This window comes from Thamnophis elegans, chromosome Z, assembly GCF_009769535.1.
Source record: "Thamnophis elegans isolate rThaEle1 chromosome Z, rThaEle1.pri, whole genome shotgun sequence".
Taxonomy (NCBI): domain Eukaryota; kingdom Metazoa; phylum Chordata; class Lepidosauria; order Squamata; family Colubridae; genus Thamnophis; species Thamnophis elegans.
This window is the reverse complement of record NC_045558.1, coordinates 59,623,720-59,645,060: the sequence shown is the minus strand read 5'-3', so window position 1 is coordinate 59,645,060 and position 21,341 is coordinate 59,623,720. Positions and strand designations below refer to the sequence as shown.

Genomic DNA, 21,341 nt, shown 5'->3' with positions numbered 1-21,341 from the left:
TATATCCTCTGTTAGAAATGTAGTTTAGTTAAATATTTCCCAGAGAACTTTGCTTATCTTTCACACAGCTGTTATTTGTAGATTTTATTTTTATGACCTTTATATAAAGTATTATGAAAAACATTGCTGTTATCAAAAGAACACAAAGCAAGTAGTGGTCCTGATCCTTGTTTTATTATTCAAGCACTTAGGGATAATCTTTTTATCTGTGACCATATGACCAAATGCTTTCCTATCTGCTATAGGTAAAACATCTAATTTAAACAGTTTTAGGAGTCCTAGCTTGGTGACAGAGAATATTTATATGCCAACATTTCGATACCTGGGATTTTCACATTTTTTAATGATCAAGGAAAAGAAAACATAGAAGAAGAAGAAACACAGTCCTTGTCACTTCAAAGCACAAATTGTTTACTGAACTTTCTATGATTTTCTTTAAGATAGGAAGATTAATTTTGCTACTAGTCTTCCAAGCTCTACTTATTTTGAATTAAAGTATCCTGAGCTCAGAATGAATTTGCAATAATTAAATCATGTTGTAAAGTCATTTCTTGCCATCACTGTTATCCGGTTGGGAATCAGATATTCTTGACAATTTATTATAAAATTGATTAATTGTTCTCATTGTCAGAAAATTTATTCTTACTTCAAAGTCAGATCTCTCTTTAATAAACTTCCATTTATTACTTCTTATACTGCCCTCCAGTGCTTTGGAGAATAGGTCAATTCCTTCTCCTTTGTATCAGTTTGAAGATTAAAGTTGAAGATTAGTACCACATAAACTCTTTTCTAGACCTCTGGTACTTCCACTGTGCTGCAGGAATGTTGAAAGATTATTCTCAGTGATTCCAGATCACTCAGAGATAAATTAATATGATGCATCTTCTACTCATTCCTATGCTATGGCATATGTTCTTTCAATTTTGCAAGACACAAATCACTTATTTCTCATTTTACAACAGCTCTCTTGTAAATGTTCCAAAATGCTATCAGAACTTAAAATGTAAGAGACCTGTAGAATTATGAGCTTTTTCTTCTGTCCATGGTGCTGATTAGAAAAGAATTTTAAGCAGAACTGGAGTAAAGCAAGAGAAACCATGAAAATTATGTTTCCCTGTGTACTTGCAGTTAAGCTGAGAATTTTAGGTGCTAAAATGCACCACCATATTTGGTTCTATATTTTCCATTGATGGACTTAAAGATGAGTATATACATTAACAGATTTTTCAAGTACCCATATATCCCATTTATATTTATGTACAAGCTCATCTTTGGATAAGCTGTTGAATTTTTAATAAAAATACCATGAAAAATATGCATCAGCTTATTTGTGACTAATACCTTTCCCATGGTATTTCTCTTTAAAAATTGATGGTCTTCTTATCTGAGGAAGGGATTTTACACACATATATATATACAGCAATCTTATTAAAACTGTAACTAGTAAAAGGGGAAAAGAAATAGCCCTCTCAGTTTTATTATGAATCTAGTACAAATAACAGTTTTCAAAAATCATAGCTTCAAATAGGTTAAGTGTTACTGTAATCTTGATGACTGTTTCAGGCAAGGAACAAGGAATGGCAATGAAATTTTGAAGAGGAGATATATATATATATATATATATATATATATATATATATATATATATATATATATATATATATATATATATATATATATATATGCTATATTTATGCTGATAAATAAATAAAGGGGAGACTAGTATAGATCTATTTCAAGCTATTTAGCTCTCATCAGCTAGCTTGAAATAGATCTATACTAGTCTCCCCTTTATTTATTTATCAGCATAAATATAGCAAATGTAACAAAAAGGCAACAGTAAAAAAATATTGGGTTTCTGTCTGGATGGTCTCTTGTGACGAGCCTAATGGCAGAGAGTGGAAGTGTGACCTTCCTCCCATACTTGGGCATACCAGGGGTTGTGACTTTAAGTATATATATATATATATATATATATATATATATATATATATATATATATATATATATATATATATATATATATATATATATATATATATATATATTGTTGTGTCCATTATGTCCCTAAGCAATTTGACTGTTCTTAAATAATGCAGAATAATCGACCTGTGTTAAAAGTAAATTCAGTTGCCAGCCTAGGCCTGAGCTATCTTTCTGCAATCAACTAAAAAAGATGACAAATATTTTGACAAATCAAATCATTGTAACCCAGTGGGAAGTAGAACTTCCATGTCTGAAATGAAATGTATCAATGGTATATAACATTCTCCAGAAATTCTTTTCGGGTAGTTAACATAGGAGCAATGTATTCATTGAGATTTCTCTTAATTTAAGCTGCAATGCCAAAGTGATGCCACAATGGCAATGGCACAATTTCAGGACGTTATGACTATCAATGAAATATGCTGAAATCTGAATTGAAGATCAAACATTTTCCATTCCTGCACATTTAAAGATTCTCAGTGGAAACTACTTTTCAACAGGCATGTTTTAACAATTCACTTGTACATAAAAGTATTTACATTTTAATCTCTTTTTATCTCTTTTTTAAATTGTGTGAATTGTTTATTGTTTATTGAAACAATTCTTTAAATTCTAATATGTTTTCGAAGCTACAGAAAATTCTGTCTTATTTCATGTGGAATCTGAACTAGTTCATAAGTAAAATAGAGCTCAAGTGAGAGGAAAGAAATCAGAGTTTGCTGCCTAGGTGATTTTGATGTATAAGGTCCAATGACTGAAATATTGTTTTAATTAATTCTTATATCTAACAATGAGAAGAAAAAGAAGATTATAAATAAGACTCTAATTTGCCCATGATTTTTAAAGAGTGTAATAAACAATAAAAGAATCAAATAGAAATAATAAGAAAAAGAGTGACATAGAAATGATAAGACTGGGAGTAATTGTCAAAACTGAAACCCATTATCAAATTTGGTTAAGTGGAAGTATTCAACCAGGGGACCAATGTAGGAGATGGTTTCATTGGTGAGATGCATGAATTCTGAGCCTAATGGGCAGTCACTGTGTACCATATGCAGTGACAACTTGGTTCCCTGCAGAAATTTTTAATTCTCACCAATTCAGCTCCAGTCTGTATGACCAATGCAAGATATTGGTGAGTCATAATATAAACCATATAAAAAACATTGATTTTCTTTGTCATCTATGACAATAATGTGCAGAACACATTGGAATAGTTTACTGTCATCGTTCTCAAATTCTCTGTTAATTTCTGATCCCCTCTATCTTACCCCCCTTGTTTCCATCGCATACTTGCTGGGCTGTAGGATGCTACAAACTAGACAGCTACCTGTGGGCCAGTTACAGATTGGAAGCCTTCTGGACTAAGTCCATCACCCTCCTCTTGAAATGAAACCCAATAAAAAGTTCCACTGCGTCTTTCAGATCACCGGTTTCCTCTTTATCTCGTTACTACGATGGAGCACTTCAAGCTTTTCTGTGCTGAAAAGTTGAGCACCAAAGACTGGGGGGAGTGGGACCGACTATCATTTGCTCTCCAAGGGCGCCAGCCGGATGAACCGGATCTGCGCGCCTGAAAGTTTCCCAGAAGAAGGCAAGGTGATCTTCCAGAGACCATGATTGCGATGGTTCTCCCTTTAAATTAACTTCCGCTAAGATATTGACATCCATCACGGATAGATTACGACTCTCAGAACTCCCAGTTCTCAGGATGGGTCTTCTCGAAAAATACCCTACTCTATCCAGCAAATCAATGCCCATTCTCTTCGGGCGGCGACGGGAGGAGTGAACCAGACGGGCGACTGCTTACTTTCCGATCAATGAACGGTCGGCGCCAACACAGATCAATGGGCGGCTGTAGCCAGAGGCGGCGGTGTTGGTTGGTTTCTGCCAAGGACCCATCTTCTCGCCCCCTGCGATCAAAAGTCTTAGCATCGCAGCTGTTGCGCAAATCTCTGCCGGATTTCTAGAAACTGGATAGCTTGAACTCTGTCTTACTGGCTTACTTTTGTTCATCATATCGCCCCTACTTTGCCGACAGAAACCTCTCCATATCCCCGCCCCCTTTACAGTAGAAATTCCCGTTGAAGTCCTGGAGGTTTAGTAGAAATAAGGCCTCCCCCGACCTAACAGTGCTCTATAACAGACATCAGTATGAACTAATATGTCACATAGTGCCATATAGTGCCATGGACATTGTAGTTCAATCAAGCAATAAGCTTATCAGACTTAGTAGAAGAGAGATCTGAGTGTCTTAATATGAGCACTGTCTTGCCCTGCCCTTCCCCTTCCTAGAAGTAGAGGATTGCAATTTGATCCAAAAGGTTGGTTTCCTAATGCCATTTTTACCTATTTTCCAGCTCCAGTCCAGTTTATTGTTTGTTTCTATTACTGTCAACCAACACAGCAAACCTAGTTCATTTCACCATTCACCAGTCCAAAGAGACCCTTAGCTGGTACACATTGAGAAGCACAAATTATGTGAGCAAGATTCTAATCATTATTATTTTACAAAATATTGTTTGTCTTAATCAATGTGTTGACATGATCCATCTTGCTGATTTTCATTTTCATTTATTATTATTTTTCACAATAAATGTCAACTTTGGGTGGGGGGCTGAAAATAAAAAAAATATTCTTAAAATATAAAAGATTCTTGGCTGATTATTATTTCAAAAACCAATAGTATCTCGTTTAGAAATTTCTATTGATTTCAATGGTCACTGCTTCCATCTAAGAATACTAATCATCAGTTTACATGTTTAAGTCCAAAGAATGGAAAATGGCTGTCCTGCTGGTCTCAATATTTTATTCTAAAAGCATTTAAGTTTCTCATCCAAAAAGTGCAAAACCTTTAATTTGTGATGGGTCATATAGAATAAAATTCAGGTTCAATTCAAAATCAATTGAAATACATTGATCTATATCTGATCTATAGCTAATTCAGTCCATAAATTCGTCTGGATCTGTTCCACATAAAAAAGCAGGTATTACTACATCTGTGTTTGTTAATTCACCAAATAAAGATAGTCCTCGACTTACTCAAACAGTTCATTTAGTGACCATTCAAAGTTACAACGGCACTGAAAAATGTGACTTGTGATCATTTTTCACAGTTATGACCTTTACACATCCCCCATGGTCACATGATCAAAATTCAGATACTTGGCAACTGGTTCATATTTATGATTTTGCTGTGCCCCAAGGTCACGTGATCACATTTTATGACCTTCTGACAAGCAAAGTCAATGGGGAAACCAGATTCACTTAACTGGTTTACTGCAGGGATTCACTTAACAACTGTGGCAAGAAAGGTCATCAAATGGAGTAAAACTCAATAAATGTCTCACTTACCAACACAAATTTTGAACTAAATTGTGGTCATAAATCAAAGATTACCTGTAATCCACTATCAGCAGCCATTCATGGTGAACTTAAAGCACCTAATATTTATGAAATTATATACCGGTATATTTTTTAAAAAGGTTAAGAGCATGATGGTACAATTCTGGGGTCCTAAAACCTAGATTCTAGTAGGTTATTGTTTCAACTGAAACTGTTTAAGATTACAGTATGGAAAATTGTGTGAATTTGGATGTACCACTCTAATTCTATCATACTTATGCACATCACATGCATACACTGTACAGTATAAATTAATGTCTATTTTGTAAGAAGAACATTTTACGAAATTCAGTCACAGGGGCTTCAAAATTATTCCCTGCTTGAATTTCATTGCCTGCACATAACACAAGAATTGGTTCTAAAGTCCCTATAAAGCAGAAGAGAGTATCAAAGAAGTATAGCAGTGCTGTGGATGTGATTAAACAACAGAAATTGTCCTGTCTCCATCCATTCTCTCCCCCCCCCCCCAGGTTGGAGATTTTCTATTCTATCCCTCCACTACCACCATTCAACACTCAAACTCCACAGGAAAGTGTATGGTGCTCCCCTAGTTACGTCAGATCTGTGCAAACAAATGACAGTCTCTGAAGCACTTAACCAGACTATTTAAGGAGAAACTCTGAATGGCTTTGCTACATTCTGGAGACCATTTTTTGTCCTGGCTAGTCAGAAGATCTACCTAAACTTGATTTGAAGGTAAGATTGGAAGATTTTGTAAGACTCTTTTAGCTGGGGAAAATAGAACAGCAGAGGGTAACTAGCATCTTTATGCAGTTTATGCTATCTGAATTTCTCTCCATAGTCTTACAAATGAAATCTTCTGCAGTATTCAAAATTGAGGAAGACTGCTCAACAAGCATTTCTTAATCTTAACCAAATTGTACATAGCTCATTCATAACATTTACCTTGGGCAACGGTATATGATTTTTGGAGAGGAAGTTATGAAATTGCTTGCTACATGTTAGAATAGGGAATACTTTTTCATTAGCATTCTAAAGTATATTATCCGGGAACAATGGATTGCAACCTTATTTTTCAGTGCAGTAAATCCTATGCTCAAATGCAAATACTCTTGCACTAAGAGTGATTGTTATTCTTCAGTCTCTGGATAGATAAAGCCTTAATTATTTACAGTATTTTAATTACATCATTTGGATTTTTATCTATGCATGTCTGTATTTGGATTGTAGTCTAAAAGAAACATCATCATCATAAAATTTTAACTTCTAAGGTTTGGTTATGGGAAGTATGGAACACAGAACAAAAAGTTGGTACTGTATAACTTTTACCTTAAAAGTAAATGCTGACCACAGAATATGTATGTAATTATGATATATTATGTATTAAGCCTGTGAAAGATTTAAAATTTAAAGACCTTTAGTAACTTAAAGATAAACAAGTATTCTTTCATTAAAATAATTGATCTTATATACATTTAGCTAGAAATTGATTGTATTTTGATACCTAAGAATTGGTACTGGTATATTGTAGTATATTCTACAAATGTATCAAGTTAAGAGGTAATATTCAAATTTAATTTCTTTCTCTCACAAATTTATAATAAAGTGAAATCATGATTAGGGTACACCTTTTAAAGCCCAGCCTTCCCCTTTAATTACTGTTCCTTATTAACCATCTAATAAGCATTAAACTCTATAAGAGCTATATTTTCCACCTGGTGACTTTTATCTGCATTTGTGAATCTGGAATTGAAGCAAAGAATTCCATAAAAATTGAAGTACATTATGAAAAAAGAAGTGTAGTGCTACACTGCTAAACCATATAGAAATATAATGTATATGACAATGTTTATAAATTGGATGCACTGATAAAGAACAAGCCCAAAAGTACTGAAATAAATATTTTAATGTATTTTAAAAGCACAATCTTTGCAAACCTGAATATGACTATTCCTTCTTATTCCTGTTTAGCTATGTATAGTGGGATTTGCATCTTCCTATGCCTGGCGATGTTGTCCCTGAACACCTTGGGACAGCAAACATCTGGATCTCACCATGCAATGACAAATCTTGAGCAGAGCTTAATAGAAAATCACCGACATGCCCGTATTCCAACTTCAGGGAAACCTGTCCAGCTGATAGATGGCAGCATTGACCAAAAGGCCAACCTTGGAGCTCTGTTAGCCAAATATCTCCAGCAAGCCCGAAGAGGTATACCTTTTAATCATTTTCTGCTCCAGGCATTCCTTAGTTTTAAAGAAATCCCCTTTCAAAATTCAGTACCTAAATAGATTCAAACTGAAGTTAAAGTGATCTCATTCTGTCAGACATGTGAGAGAGGAAAGCCAGCATCATTCCCACACAATGTGGCCTTTCAACACTTTTGGAATACACTAGCTTGGGAATGTGGCAAAGAGATTAAAATTGTCTTTTATTAGCAATCAACACAGTTATGCAACTTTTCCCCAGCTGGCATCATCGAAATATGTTGAGATAACACATATCAACATTCTAAGCCAACATCGGAATTTGGTTAATGAGTCTTTCTTCAAATACATACAGGAATCACTTTAAAACTCCCTCTTCTCTTCCACATATCATCACATCTTTCTCAGTTTTATTCTGTGACTATCTTAATTATCCAGAAATATCATAGTAAATCCCTTTCAGCAGATATAGCAAAGAAATGAGAAGTTTACATACAGTGGTATATTTCCCCATTCCTGAAGACAGAGCAATGAATAAGAAAGAGATAATTGCTGAGGTTACAAGGTTTTAGGGGCATTTATAGAAACTGATTGCAAGGCTAGCTAAAGACCAGTGAGGGGCCCATATGAAATAGATTAGGAAGCAGAATTATTATCAAATTCCTATCCTTAAATGCTTTCTTTAGTCTTTCATTTTTTTTACAAAAAGGAAGGAAGGAAAGCAAGCATTAGTATCTCCTATAAGTGCTTATTATATATCATAATATCATCAGGCAAATGGCATGGATGATTTAATTTGAATCACAAATCATGACATGCTTGATGCATTAGTCCCTCCATTTGTGTGATATGAGACATGTGTTGTCACTTATCTTCTGTAGGCCTCCATATTAGCAGATAATAACTAGGGAAGAGTAAATGTGTTAATGGCAAGAAGGAAAAAGGAAGGAAGGAAAAAAGAAAGAAAAGCTCATTATGGAAGGAGAGCTGAAAGGAAATGGCATGTGTGCTTGCTCCTCACTCTGAAAGGTGCAATTTTAGGTGTTTACATGAAAACAGTGTGGTGACATTCTGCATGTGTTGTTTGCTTCCATCCAATATTAAATTGGATGATTGCACATCAATGGAACACACTTGTGGATCTAAGATGAATCCAACATGGAATAAAGCATACAATGACCATTTGAAGTTTTCTAATGTTTAAAAGAAATTGGATCAAAAATATCTGCCTCTTGGGAAAGAGACATTTTCTGTCGATTTCTTCAGGGCACTCTTACCAATCACAGCAGCTACTTAAGAGCCAGATGGAAGGAGTTATTTTATTAGAGAGCCAGGAGGCTACAGATCAGTGGAAACATCATTCTAGGTTATTCACATGTACCTTTCAGCTATCTCCTATTTCAAGACAATTTCTCAGAAATAAATGTTCTTTTCCTTTTCCTCCAAACGAAGAAATTTGAAAGCAAATGCTCATTTATCAAATTGAATTAATACTGGTAGTTTTTTTTTTAAAAAAACCAATCAAGCAGCAGATGAACAGGTCTGCCCTATTTTCTTCAACATTGACAAGAGATCTGTACATTGCCTCTACAGATAAAATTCCCGTTTGCTAGCAGTAGACCAAAATGCCTTTATATAGGTTTAATGGGTTACCTGGGGATCAGGATGGGCAGATTCAATGTTTCAGAATCTGTTCTTTGTCTGTTTGTTTGTGTCTCTCTGTGTTAATTGGAAACCTGATATCAAACTAGTAAGAAACAATGACAAAAGAATGGTTCAAGCTGGGCTAATGAAGTTTTAAAGGAAAAGGTGCTATATATTTAGCTTGAATTTTTTGATCAGCACCAGAACCAAGCTTACAAGTACAATCTCAAACAAATGTGTTTTTCCCCCAATGTGATTTGTTTCAGCAACCTCCCGTTTTTTTTCTTTTTTGTGGATGTAGAAGTGACAAGATAATGAATATGTTGCTACTACTGGGAGACTACATTTTTAAAATTATCCAGACAATTACCAGTGCATCTTCAGTCTGTCTTTTTATTTTATTTTAGAATGGATTTTGCTAATATATTTTTAATGATGCTTTACAAAAGCACATCCTTCTGGCACTGTAACTATGCACATGCAACAGCTATTTTACTGTCTAAAATTTATCTATCAATAAAACTGTAACTTTAAAATGTTTAAACTGACTAAAATTAGTGGTATATCACAATCAATGTTTGCAGAAGGAAAAATGCAGGTTTCATATGATCTTGGATGATAATGTTCACCATCACAGGATATTTATTTTACAACATTTAATGTTCTATAATTGGTTTAAAATATATAAAAAATCATATTAAAAATGAGTCTGCTTATTTTTATGTTGCTGTCCAATATTTAGGTTCTACTGGAAAAGTCTCGGTGATGGGGTTCCAGAATTTTGACCCTACCCACAGGATAAGGGATAGGGACTACATGGGCTGGATGGATTTTGGACGTCGCAGCGCTGAAGAATATGAATATTCCTCTTAAAGATTGTACAATTTTGCTTAAAAGAAGTGAAAATCAAGTCCTTATACAGAAATATAATTTTCTGCAGAAAAAAATGTTGGCATCCTTTGCAAATTGGTGTTTAAAATATATGTAAAACTATACAATATATATTTTGCAAACAGACACAGAATTTTCAAGAATGTTCAGATGTTATTCATTCCTTAATAATTTTATCAGTGCAAATGTTGCTCTCCCTTTCTAAAAAATGTTTACAATTTAACATATGGACCATTTGTTAATTTGAACTATTTATGTGTTAAATAAGAAAAATATCACCCATGGGTCAAATTCAGATACACTCAAAAGTAGTATTGTTGTAATCAGTGAGACTTAAATTTGTCATAAATTGCTGAATTCTTGACAAATGAGTCCTCTCTACATATGACTAAATCTTGATTTTATTCTATTTGTCTAGATAGTAACACTATAGAAAAGACATTATGCCAGTACATTAGTCAAATAATTTTCTACACATGTTATGGCCTCTAGTTATTTGATTTTGTGCTGTAAATGTGAAAATTCTGATAAAATTATTCATACTAGAATAAACAGAAATTTCCTTGCTTTGTGCCTCTGTGTTTGCTTTGCAATGCAAAATTACACTTATGTCTTTCTCTACTCATGACCACATAATTGAGCATAAGGATATATTCCTATGACTGGAAGGAATTAGAGCACTGTTTTAAATCTGAAAATAAAGTTACACTGTTAGATTTTTTAAAGGTTTTTTAAAAATTTTTTGCATTAACTTAAATAAAAAGCAATATTTTATAAAACATAGTTGAAGAGGAGTGGATCAGCAGGAGCATTGTCAATAATAGAGGGAAAATGATGGAAGGAAGGTAGTAAAAATATTGGCAGAAGCCTCTGAAAAGTGCTGGGAAGATTGGGATGAGCTGCCAGGTTAGCATTAGAAATATCAGACTAGTGGGAAGATATTGGAAAGATAAAGTTCAAGGATGATACCCAGTTTAAATACTTGGTGCCTAATTTAAATAACATAGATACTGTTAATTAAATATATCTCTCTCTCCCTCCCTCTCTCTCTTTCTCTCCTACCCACCTATCTATCTACCTACCTGCCAACTTACATTCTCTCTCTCTCTCTCTCTCACACACACACACACAGACCCACCCTACCCATCTATCTATCTGTCAACTTACATGTATCTCTCTCATCTATTTCTCTATCTATCTCACTATCTCTCTATCTCACTATCTATCATCACAGACCAAACATACTTTATACATCTTAAACAGAATTCTTCCATTTTATTGCTAAATATTATTTAGCAATAAATAAAGAATTGATAGATTTACATTATCAAATGATCAATCAAAATTGATGTGAGAATGACAAAAAGAATAAATATTTGAATGTGAGGACATAACTGAGTTATTCTGTGTGAGAGAGAATTGGTAGAGATAGTGTTGGAAGAAATGTCCTTCTGGGTTCAGCTCCAAGTGGGGAAAAAGACACTGGAGGCATAGAGGCTGCTTAGAAAGATGGTTTAATGTTTTAATGGTGGACAGGACCGCATGGCTTGAGGTCCTGGGAAAAAAGGTGATCACATGCTTCCAGGTGTTGGGTGAAGAAGGGTCAAGGGAGGGGCTTGCAGGGCTTTTTATAATCTGTTTAGCCCCACCTATCTGTTTCCTGTTCATGTGTAAGAAATGTATTCTGATTGGTTGTCAGACTCACATGGGGCCATGCAGGGGCAACTCTCTAGGCTGTGTTTTGAATCCAGGTTTGGTTGAGTTCTCAGATGCCATGTGGTGAGTGGGTAAAGGCTAGTCATGCCTTAATCCCATCTCTCTGGAGCTGAAGGGGAGAACTCTTTATTATGTAAAGGGACTGACTTGGCCTTCTTAATGGCCTATTGACAAGGGGGGTGGGCAGGAACCTGCAGGGAGAGTTACTTTGTCTTTTTGAAACATGTTTCTTCCTTTTCACATCCAGAGAAACATAATATTCTGCCTTTTCAATATTTCCTAAGATATTTCATTTTTCTGGGAGAGGGCTGGCTGATAACTTCCTACAATATTGAGCCTGATCAAGACGTTTTTTTATTGACATCCCAAATTATGACTCATTTTCTAATCATTGGTAGAGCTACAGTATTATACAAATTCATAAAAGAATGAATTTTAGAAATTAGGAGAAACTTTCTGTTAGATCGGGTGAATGGATGAGGCAGACTCAGGCTCAGTAAGGTACTTAACATATTCAAAGTACTTAACACTTTCATTTTGATGCTGCCATGGGAATTTTAAGAAACATTATGAATATGCTTTACATCATCCAAACATTTTCCAGAAATTTTTTCATGTTTCTGCTCTATACTGTAGAACAAAGTTGGTTTCCAGATAATTGCAACAAAGTTATAGAGAAAGAGAAGCCAAAATCTATATATTTAGTTCATCTCAAAATGCTTTTTTTCTTTTTAGTTCAATTGTATTTGTTCTTTCTGGAATTAGACTACTTAGGCATTTCCTACAGTGCCCAGAGCATGTATTGAAGATAATGCAGATACTGCCAGTCTTGCAAGGCAGTCCAAAAAAGGAAGTCCGCCCAGCAGTATTAGCTTTATCTCTATTGTAAGGTTACATTAACAAATTCTTGTAAGTCTGAAAGTACTGTTCCCATTCCTTTCTTTTGTTGTCCCCAAAACTAGGCAGGATCCTTTCTGAAATGCTTTCATCACCCCTCCTTTGTCAGATCTAGGACTTTCAGGCTCCTACCTTTGGCCATAACTCCTTCTCCAGGCTTCCACCTCCACCCATTTGCCTCCAGCTTTTCTCATTAGCTGGCACTCCCTAGCCATTTGCCCTGGAAAATGAGTCTCTGTCCCTCCGCCCCATATCCTTCGGCCTGGCTCATTTGCCAAAACACCATTTGTCCCAGCCTTTTGGCCACATGGGACAGTTGGCCACCAGCCAATTGGGTGGCAGGCAAAAGCCTGCCAGTGTGTAAGATCGCAGGGGAAGAGGGCAGCCAAACAGCAGAGGCTCATAGCCACAGGTGCTTGTTAGACTAGGTAAGGAAGGAAGAGAGAGGAGGAAGGGAAGGAGATCACATCCCAGCTGTAATAGCAATAGCAATAGCAGTAGACTTATATACCGCTTCATAGGCCTTTCAGGCCTCTCTAAGCGGTTTACAGAGAGTCAGCATATTGCCCCCAACAATCTGGGTCCTCATTTTACCCACCTCGGAAGGATGGAAGGCTGAGTCAACCCTGAGCCGGTGAGATTTGAACCGCTGACCTGCTGATCTAGCAGTAGCCTGCAGTGCTGCATTTAACCACTGCGCCACCTTGGTAGCCCTGAAGGCTGCCAGAAGACCCCATCTTAGCTTCTCTTGCCTCTTATTCTTTCCCTCCCCAATGTCACAGCCTGCCTCACAACCCCTTTTGCAGCTTTTTGTGGGAATTTATTTTTCTTTTTTCAGTCTCTTTTATTTTCTTTTGGAATAAATCCTACATGTCAAGATCCAACTGCTGCCAAGGTCCCCAGTACCCGATCCTGCCTGCATGACACCTAAAGGGCAGTTTGTGACAGGAAAATGGGGGGAAAGGCACAGAACAGCTTTAAGGCAACATAAGTATCTTTTTATGTCCATTCCAAACAGCCTCACACAAATGCAGTTGCATTTGTTGCTGTGACTTCCTTTCTGGCTGTCATGTGCACACCGGCTCAGCTGGCTTCATCCAAAGGAGTTTTTGTTTGGGGTGGGTATCCTAGCCTCGAAGGAGAGAGGGAAGGAGGAAGGAAAGGGAGAGAGGGAGAGAGGGAGAGAGGGAGAGAGGGAGGGAGGGAGGGAGGGAGGGAGGGAGGGAGGGAGAGAGAGAGAGAGAGAGAGAGAGAGAGAGAGAGAGAGAGAGAGAGAGAGAGAGAGAGAAGGAAAATACAACAAAGAAATCAAGTGACTTTAGGACACTGAGACAATCATAAATATGAGTCCGTTGCCAAGCATCCAAATTTGGACACCTCTGCCATGGGGATACTGCAATGGTCCTTAAGTGTGAAAAACAGTCATAAGTCCCTTTTTCCAGTGCTGTTGTAAGTTTGAACAGTCACTAATGGATTGTTGTAAGTGGAGAACTACCTGTATTTGGGAAATCTAGGTTTTTAATGTACATATTTTACTCCAAACATTCATGGTTTAAATCTGGCTAGTCAAAACAAGCTAAGATTACATGTGGGCTGGAAAAAAACCCCTCAATATACTGCAAAGACCATGTGGCAGAGTTGCCAATCTACCCTGTACGAAGCTGATTCCAGGTGTGCTGGAACTGAATTAGTTGATAAGTCTTGTAACAGGAAATCCTCAATCTCTGACCACTCACAATGATCATTCCAAGTTATAGCCTATTTATGTGTGGGGGTACGACGACCTTGAATGTATGTCCTGGTTCTGAAGTTCCAGCTGTCTGGGCAATAGCAAACCATGGTTTTCACTTAATGATGATGTTAGTTTAATCACAGTAGGATTTGATTAGTGACTGCTGCAACAATGGTCCTAAAATAGTTGGATGGTGATGTTTGACAACTGTCTCACTATGTGGCCATCATAGGAAGGTTGTATGAAGCATATATGATCTTTCATAAAACAGTAGGTAGTCGTCGACTTACAACAATTCATATACTGACCATTCAAAATTACAATGCCACTGATTATCATTTTTCATACTTATGACCATTGCAGTATCCCAATGATCATGTGATTTACAGTTGGATGCATAGCAACTGACTTGCATTTATGACAGTCACAGTGTCCATGGTCACATGGTCCCTCTTTTGCGATGGACTGCCAAGCAAAGTCAGTGGGGGAACTGGCTTCGCTTAACCACCATTTGACAAACTTAACAACAGTGGCAAGAAAGCTCTAAAATGGATCCAAGCTCACTGAACAGCTGTCTCGCTTAGCAATGGAGATTCAGGGAAGCCAGAGTCACTTAATGATTGTGTGACTGATTTAACACCTGCAGTGATTCCCTTCACAAACGTGGCGAGAGAAGTAAAAAAATGGGACAAATTTGCTTCGCAAACAGTTTGCTTAATATAAGACTCGGTCTCAATTTGTGGTCATAAATGGAGGACTAACCTATATGGAAAGGCTGCATTGGATTGATTCAGGATCTGGCTGAGCAGTCATCTGAAGCATGTGGCATAAATAGAATTAAATCCCATCTGATCAAGACTGGCCATCTGTTTGACAGAATTAGAGAACTCGGTACATGCTCAAAGGTAGGGAAGAGAGATGAACAGTAGTGCCGGATGGAAAATCTCCTTTCATTATTAAGCTGTTGAGTTTTTGAGAGAACGGAGAAGGCAGAAGAACAGGCAGCCATCCAACAGAATACCGATATGACATTCGGACTGAAGAGAAGGAGTCCTTGGACTTACGACCATCATTGAATGCAAAACCTCCTCTTCCCCCAATTGTATCTCTGATTTGGTCCATTGGTTAGGAAATTAGACTTCAGTACAGCTAGTCTAGGTAGTCCTTTTTCTAGGTAATAGTCAACTTACAACCACAATTGAGCCACTGTTGATAAGTCAGACGTTGCTTAAGTGAGTTTTGCCTCTTTTGATTCGCTTTCTTGCCACTTTCCTTAGCGAATCAATGCATTTGTTAAATTAGAGCAGAGTTGTTAACCATCCAAACATTTTACCACTGTTGTTCTGGCAGTCACTGAGCAAATCCCACCTTGGTTAAACAAACATAATTGTTGACTTTGCTCAGCAGAAGGTGGCAAAAGGGGATCCCATGACCCCGGGATGTTGCAACTGTTGTAAATATGCGTATGTTGTCAAGTTGTCTTCCTTTTCCTTCTCCCTTTTCTTTCTTGTCTCTTTCTTTTTTCTCTTTCTTCTTTCTTTTCCTCTCATTCTCTCTCTCTCTTTCTCTCTCTATAGTATAGTCTTTATTGTCCTTGTACAAAATAAATACAACAAAATTGGTTTTAGCCTCACTGATGCAAAATTATAGTGGAAAAGAAAAAAGAAAAAGAAAGAAAAAGAAAAAAAAACTAGTCATGTTTCCATGTGTGCATGGAGTGATTGTGGTCGTGTTTAAGAATCTGACAGCCCAAGGATAGAAACTATTTTTAAACCTATTTGTTCAGATGCCTATGCTTTGATGTCTTCTGCCCAATGGTGGAAATATGAAGAGACACTGACCAGGGCGTGTTCACTCTCTCTCTCTTATTTATTTCTTTTCTTTCTCGATCTCCTTTCTCTCCCCACTTTCTTGCTCTTTCTCTCCCTTCCTCCTTCCCTCTCTCCTTCTAAGGCTAGGATACCCACCCCAAACAAAAACTCCTTTGAATGAAGCTGGCTGAGCTGGTGCACACGTAGCAGCCAGGAAGGAAATCGCAGCAACAAATGCAACCGCACTACTTGTGCGAGGCTTTTTGGGGTGGACATAAACACTTACATGTTTCAGCTGAACTCATAAAGGAACCAGTTTTGTTAGAGAGATGAAAAACAAGTTTAGAAAGTTTTTCAGATGTTATTTTGACAGTCTCTATGCTTAAGAATGTAGGAATAAACTTTATAATACATGATGCTAAAAAAGAAGAGTAATCTTTTTTACTTTCTCAGCTTACTAGGGGAAAAACCTCCTTTTTCTATTCATCCTTCCATGCTTACCAGTCCCCTGCAATATTTACCAAATAAATATGCTGTTTTGTAGAACACTGAATTTCAAAAAATTATTTGGTTCTTGTCCCTTTTTTCCCACCAACTATTTTTGCTTACTAGTGAATTTTGCACATCAAACTGCTTATGGTATTTCAGATGTCTTGTGCATCGCCCTCCAACTAGAGGGGTGACAGTTAGATTTAAGGTCTCAATCAATCGTTAATAATTACTCTTGTAAATTTATATACCTACAGGTTAATAACAACAAAAACATTACATCAATATCCTTGATGGGCAAAATCTTTTCAGGCATGGAATTTTAACAATAATAGTAATAATAGAACAATGATCAAGAAATAACAACACACTCAGAATGATAGGCAAGTGTCCTATATAGACTTCATAAGGGAAATGTATTCTGATGAGAAATAAAAAGATACATATTACTGTTTTGTTGCAAAAGAAGCTTCCTTTTTTCATGATAATTAACTGAAATTATCGTATTGTGAAGTAGTGGAAACAAATACCCCCAAGAATATTCCCAATTGGGAATATTCAAGAAGCATAGATCCAGAAACTGTCCTTATTAAAATCAATGAACAATGAAACATGAAGATTGTGATCTCCAAGCAATGCAGATGTAGCACATGAAAAGTAGGCCACTTTGATACACAAGCCTGTTTGATGTATAGATAACTGACTGTGGCAGTAAGTTGACTTGTCATTGTGGGGAAGAGCCTGACTCTTTTGTTTAGCTTCCATGAATAATTTTGAAGGTTTAATCCTTGGCATGTGATATTAATTCACTAAGACTTCTATCCAATGTGTCTCAGTAAATGTTTCCAATAAATTGTATTATTCAATGCAAAGGCATTCTTTATTATTTTAAGATTGATCACAATATTTATTTATTTTTGTACTTACTGGTACTAAATTCTGAGGCAGAATTCAAGGAAAATAGATTTAGTCTCAAGTAGATAATCTGTCTTGAGCAAATCATATTGCTACATTGTTTTTCTTTTGCACTGGTCTTAAAGCGCCCTCTCCTGACACAATAATAGCAGCAGAATGGACAAAGTATTTTTTTCAAAATAGATTTTTTGAAAAATGAAATTTATAAATGACCACTGACAAATATATGTTTGAATAGTTTAATATATCAGAGGAATCTGGAGTTGACTGAAATATTTTTGACACAGTTACTAAATCAGTAGACCAGCGAAATGCTGTAGACATAGTATACTTTGACTTTAGCAAGGCATTTGACAAGGTAGACTGCAACCTACCATATTTTTCACACTATAAGACTCACCTCCCCAAAAAACTGGGTGAAAATGTCTATGCATCCTATAGAGCAAATATTTCAGTGGGGGGAGGGAGGTTGGTGCAGCGGCAGCATTTGTTTCAACCACCTGTCCGCCATCTGTCATTGCTGCCATTTGCCGGCTCCGGGGAATGCTGGAGCCTTCACTGCCAAGCAGCTGATTGGTGGTTGTACTGGCCTCCTAGAATACTGTCAATCAGTTGCTCTAGGCAGGGGGATCATTGCTAATCACCACCGCTTGCTGCCACCACTGCCAATAGATGCCACCACTGCCAATCGCAGCCACCAAATGGCAGTAGCAGTGATAGGCAGTGGCAATCAGTGATGGCTGCAATCAGTGGCAGTGATAGGTGGTGATAATCAGTCGGGTGGCGATCGGTGATGATAAGCGGTGGCGATCCCCACCACCTAGAACAGCTGATTGGTGGAATTCCAGGAGGCCGATTGAACTGCCAATCAGTTGTTTGCCAGCAAAGGCTCCAGCAATTCCTGTTGGCAGCAGCAGCTCAGCTTAACTGCACAACACAGTGGAATACTGATGAGTTATGTGCTGGGGCTGCGATAACATGCTGAAGATGACCAGGCTGTTTGCTGTTTGCTGCAAGGATGCTAGCCAGATGAATATTGATTGGATGCTAAGAGGAAGAGGCAATTTTTTGTTGTTGTTTTCCTACTCTAAAGCTAATGTGTGTTTTATGGTCCATTGCATCTTATAATGCGAAATGGATGGTACTTCTTGGTAAGCTAGAAAAAAATGGGATAATCACTATCAGATGGATTTGTAACTGGCTGACAAATCAAACTCAAAGACTAGTCCTTAATGGTACTAAGTCTACATGGAGGGAAGTAAGCAGTGAAATACCACAAGTTCAGTCTTAGGCCTAGTACTCTTCAATATCTTCATAAATGACTTAGATGAAAGAATAGAAGGGAACTTACCAAATTTGCAGATGATACTGAGCTGATAGGAATAGCCAACACTCTAAATGATAAGCTTAAGATCCAGGTGGAATTTGAGAGACTTGAACACTAGGCCCTAATTAACAAAACAAAATTCAATGTAGAGAAAAGTAAAGTTTTACACAGGCAAGAAAAAACAAAAGTATACATATAGATTGGGAGTAACCAGGTTTAATAGCAGTAACTTTCAAAAGGATTTTGGAGTATAGTGGACATCCAATTAAATATAAGGTAATAGTGTGCCAATGCAATCTTAAGTTGCATTAACAAAGCGACTCAATCAAGATCACTTGAGGTACTAATACCATTCTATAAAACCTTAATAAGACTACACCTAGACTACTGTTTTGGTCACACTATTAAAAAGATGTTGAGACCCTAGAAAAAGTGCAGAGAAGAGAAAGTGTCAGCTTCTACTTTCCTTGCTTGCTATTGGCTGCCATAGAAATGGGGAGAGAGGGGGCTTGAGATATTTGGGAGGGGGAATTACTGGTGCTGGAGGAGTTATGGAGAAGTTTTGTTCTCACCATCTTTTGCGCATGCTGGTGGCCTGTGTTTCGACTTGGTCAAGGCCAACCATCTTGCATACCAACTTGATGAGGCTTTTTGAAGATGCACCCCACATGACACCCTAGGGAATTGCAGATTGGACATTGGGGAATTGGGGGGAGGGTGCTGGATAAACGTTTGATATGTACATGTTTGTTCCTTTTTGGCTCAGAGCTTGCTTTTCTTTTCGCTGTTTTCAATTCATATCTACTAAAAGTACTTTATCTCTATTCAAATGGAGTTGAGGTTTTTCTTTTTTGGATACTGAAGGACGCATTGTTAGGTAAGTTCCCTGTTGGGAGAACGAGTACGTTCAGCGAAGTGGTGTGAGAGTTGTGTTGGAGAACACACAAACCAGCATACAGAGACACTGCAATTTAAATAGGCTTTTACTTTCGTGGAAATAGAGGTATCAGAGTCCATCAAACAGTCCAAGTCACACACGGATAATTCAGTCAGTCATCAATGTCTTTCCGTTAAGGGATAATCCAAATATCCAGTAACAGTAAAATCAGTCCAGTAATAGTCCAGTAACATATAATCAGTCCAGTAATCAAGGTTTGCTAACAGTTGCAAAACTTAAAATAGCTCATGGCACTTCCAGATCAGATCAGCATCTAACGAACAGAGAGAGACTAACAGTCATTCTGGCTCCCTCTTATGGCCGATTGAGGAATACAGCACCCAATCACATTTTACAGTATGATTTAAAGAAACAGTTACAACATTGTTACATGATTTATATATTGCCAACCCAACCATTAGAATTATATTCCTAACAGGCATGCTTGACATTAAGCAAGATCTCACTTTGCACCCATCCCGGAGTTAGAAGCTTCCATGGAGGGAGCACCCAAATGTCTAACCACTGCAGTGAGCAGGAGAAGACAATGGCAGGGGTCACAACCAACTGACAATCAGAGGATGACTGGCAGGCAGCTGAAAGAGAGGATCTTCTGATGACCCATGCTCTACACCTTCTTCAGGAGGCTTGGGAATGCCCCTGCTTCCATGTAAGTCTTGCTGAAAGGGAGAGTGGATTAGCTGAGCAGGTGGAGGGGGGAGCAGAAGACCTGGCTAGCCCTGAAATGTCCCAGGGAATGGCTACTGGAGCTGGGCAAGAGGGAGGGGGCCCAGCCACAGCTGCAGCTGCAGCAGCAGTTCAAGCTCCAAGAAGGGGGAGAAACCCCCGAAGGCATTAAATGCCTAAGATTTCTTCTCTTGAGGTGAAGTATAGAGGAGATCCCAAAGAACTGGGGGGGGGGGGTGGTAGTGCAAGTTTGGGATTACATGCAAGAGTATGGTGAGAATTTCCCATTGGAAGTGGACAAAGTGAGAAGTGTTACTATGGCTTTGGAAGGCAAAGCGGCTGCCTGGATGGTAGCTTTGTATAATGATGATTCCCCCCTGCTAGGGAATTACAAGGTGTTTATGACAGCCCTGAGGAAAAGCTTTGATGACCCCCTCTTAAATCAAAAGGCAAGAAGCAGGATGAAACCTTTAACCCAGGAGGGGAGGCCTGAGGCTGAGTACACTCAGGAATTTCGAAAGCTGCTTGTGCATATATGGTGGTGGTCTGAGGATGCACCAAAAGCAGGAAAGGAGGGGCATTGGGAGCCCAACTGCTACACTAGACATGGCCCAAAACTGGCCTGGTTGGTGGGAAGGAACCTGGCTGGCAGCTAGGGAAATGCTGTGAAACCACCCAGGAAGGAATGGAATGTGCTGATGTCCTTCCTCCAGACCAGGACAAGAAGGAACCTTCC

General features: G+C 37.7%; 1 protein-coding gene across 1 annotated transcript; it reads left to right on the top strand.

Moving 5' to 3' along the window:
* Nucleotides 1-7,325: 7,325 nt before the first annotated feature.
* Nucleotides 7,326-10,076, top strand: CCK (cholecystokinin). The gene is made up of 2 exons (XM_032234685.1): nt 7,326-7,563; nt 9,946-10,076. The coding sequence occupies exons 1-2, from the start codon at nt 7,326-7,328 to the stop codon at nt 10,074-10,076; spliced, it is 369 nt and encodes a 122-aa protein (XP_032090576.1).
* Nucleotides 10,077-21,341: the final 11,265 nt, after the last annotated feature.

What these genes read in the sequence shown, in the direction of transcription:
- CCK (XM_032234685.1), top strand. Translation starts at nt 7,326, where the DNA reads ATGTATAGTGGGATTTGCATCTTCCTATGCCTGGCGATGTTGTCCCTG. An exon ending in TCTCCAGCAAGCCCGAAGAG is followed by an intron (nt 7,564 to 9,945) that starts GTATACCTTTTA and finishes TCCAATATTTAG; the next exon opens with GTTCTACTGGAAAAGTCTCG.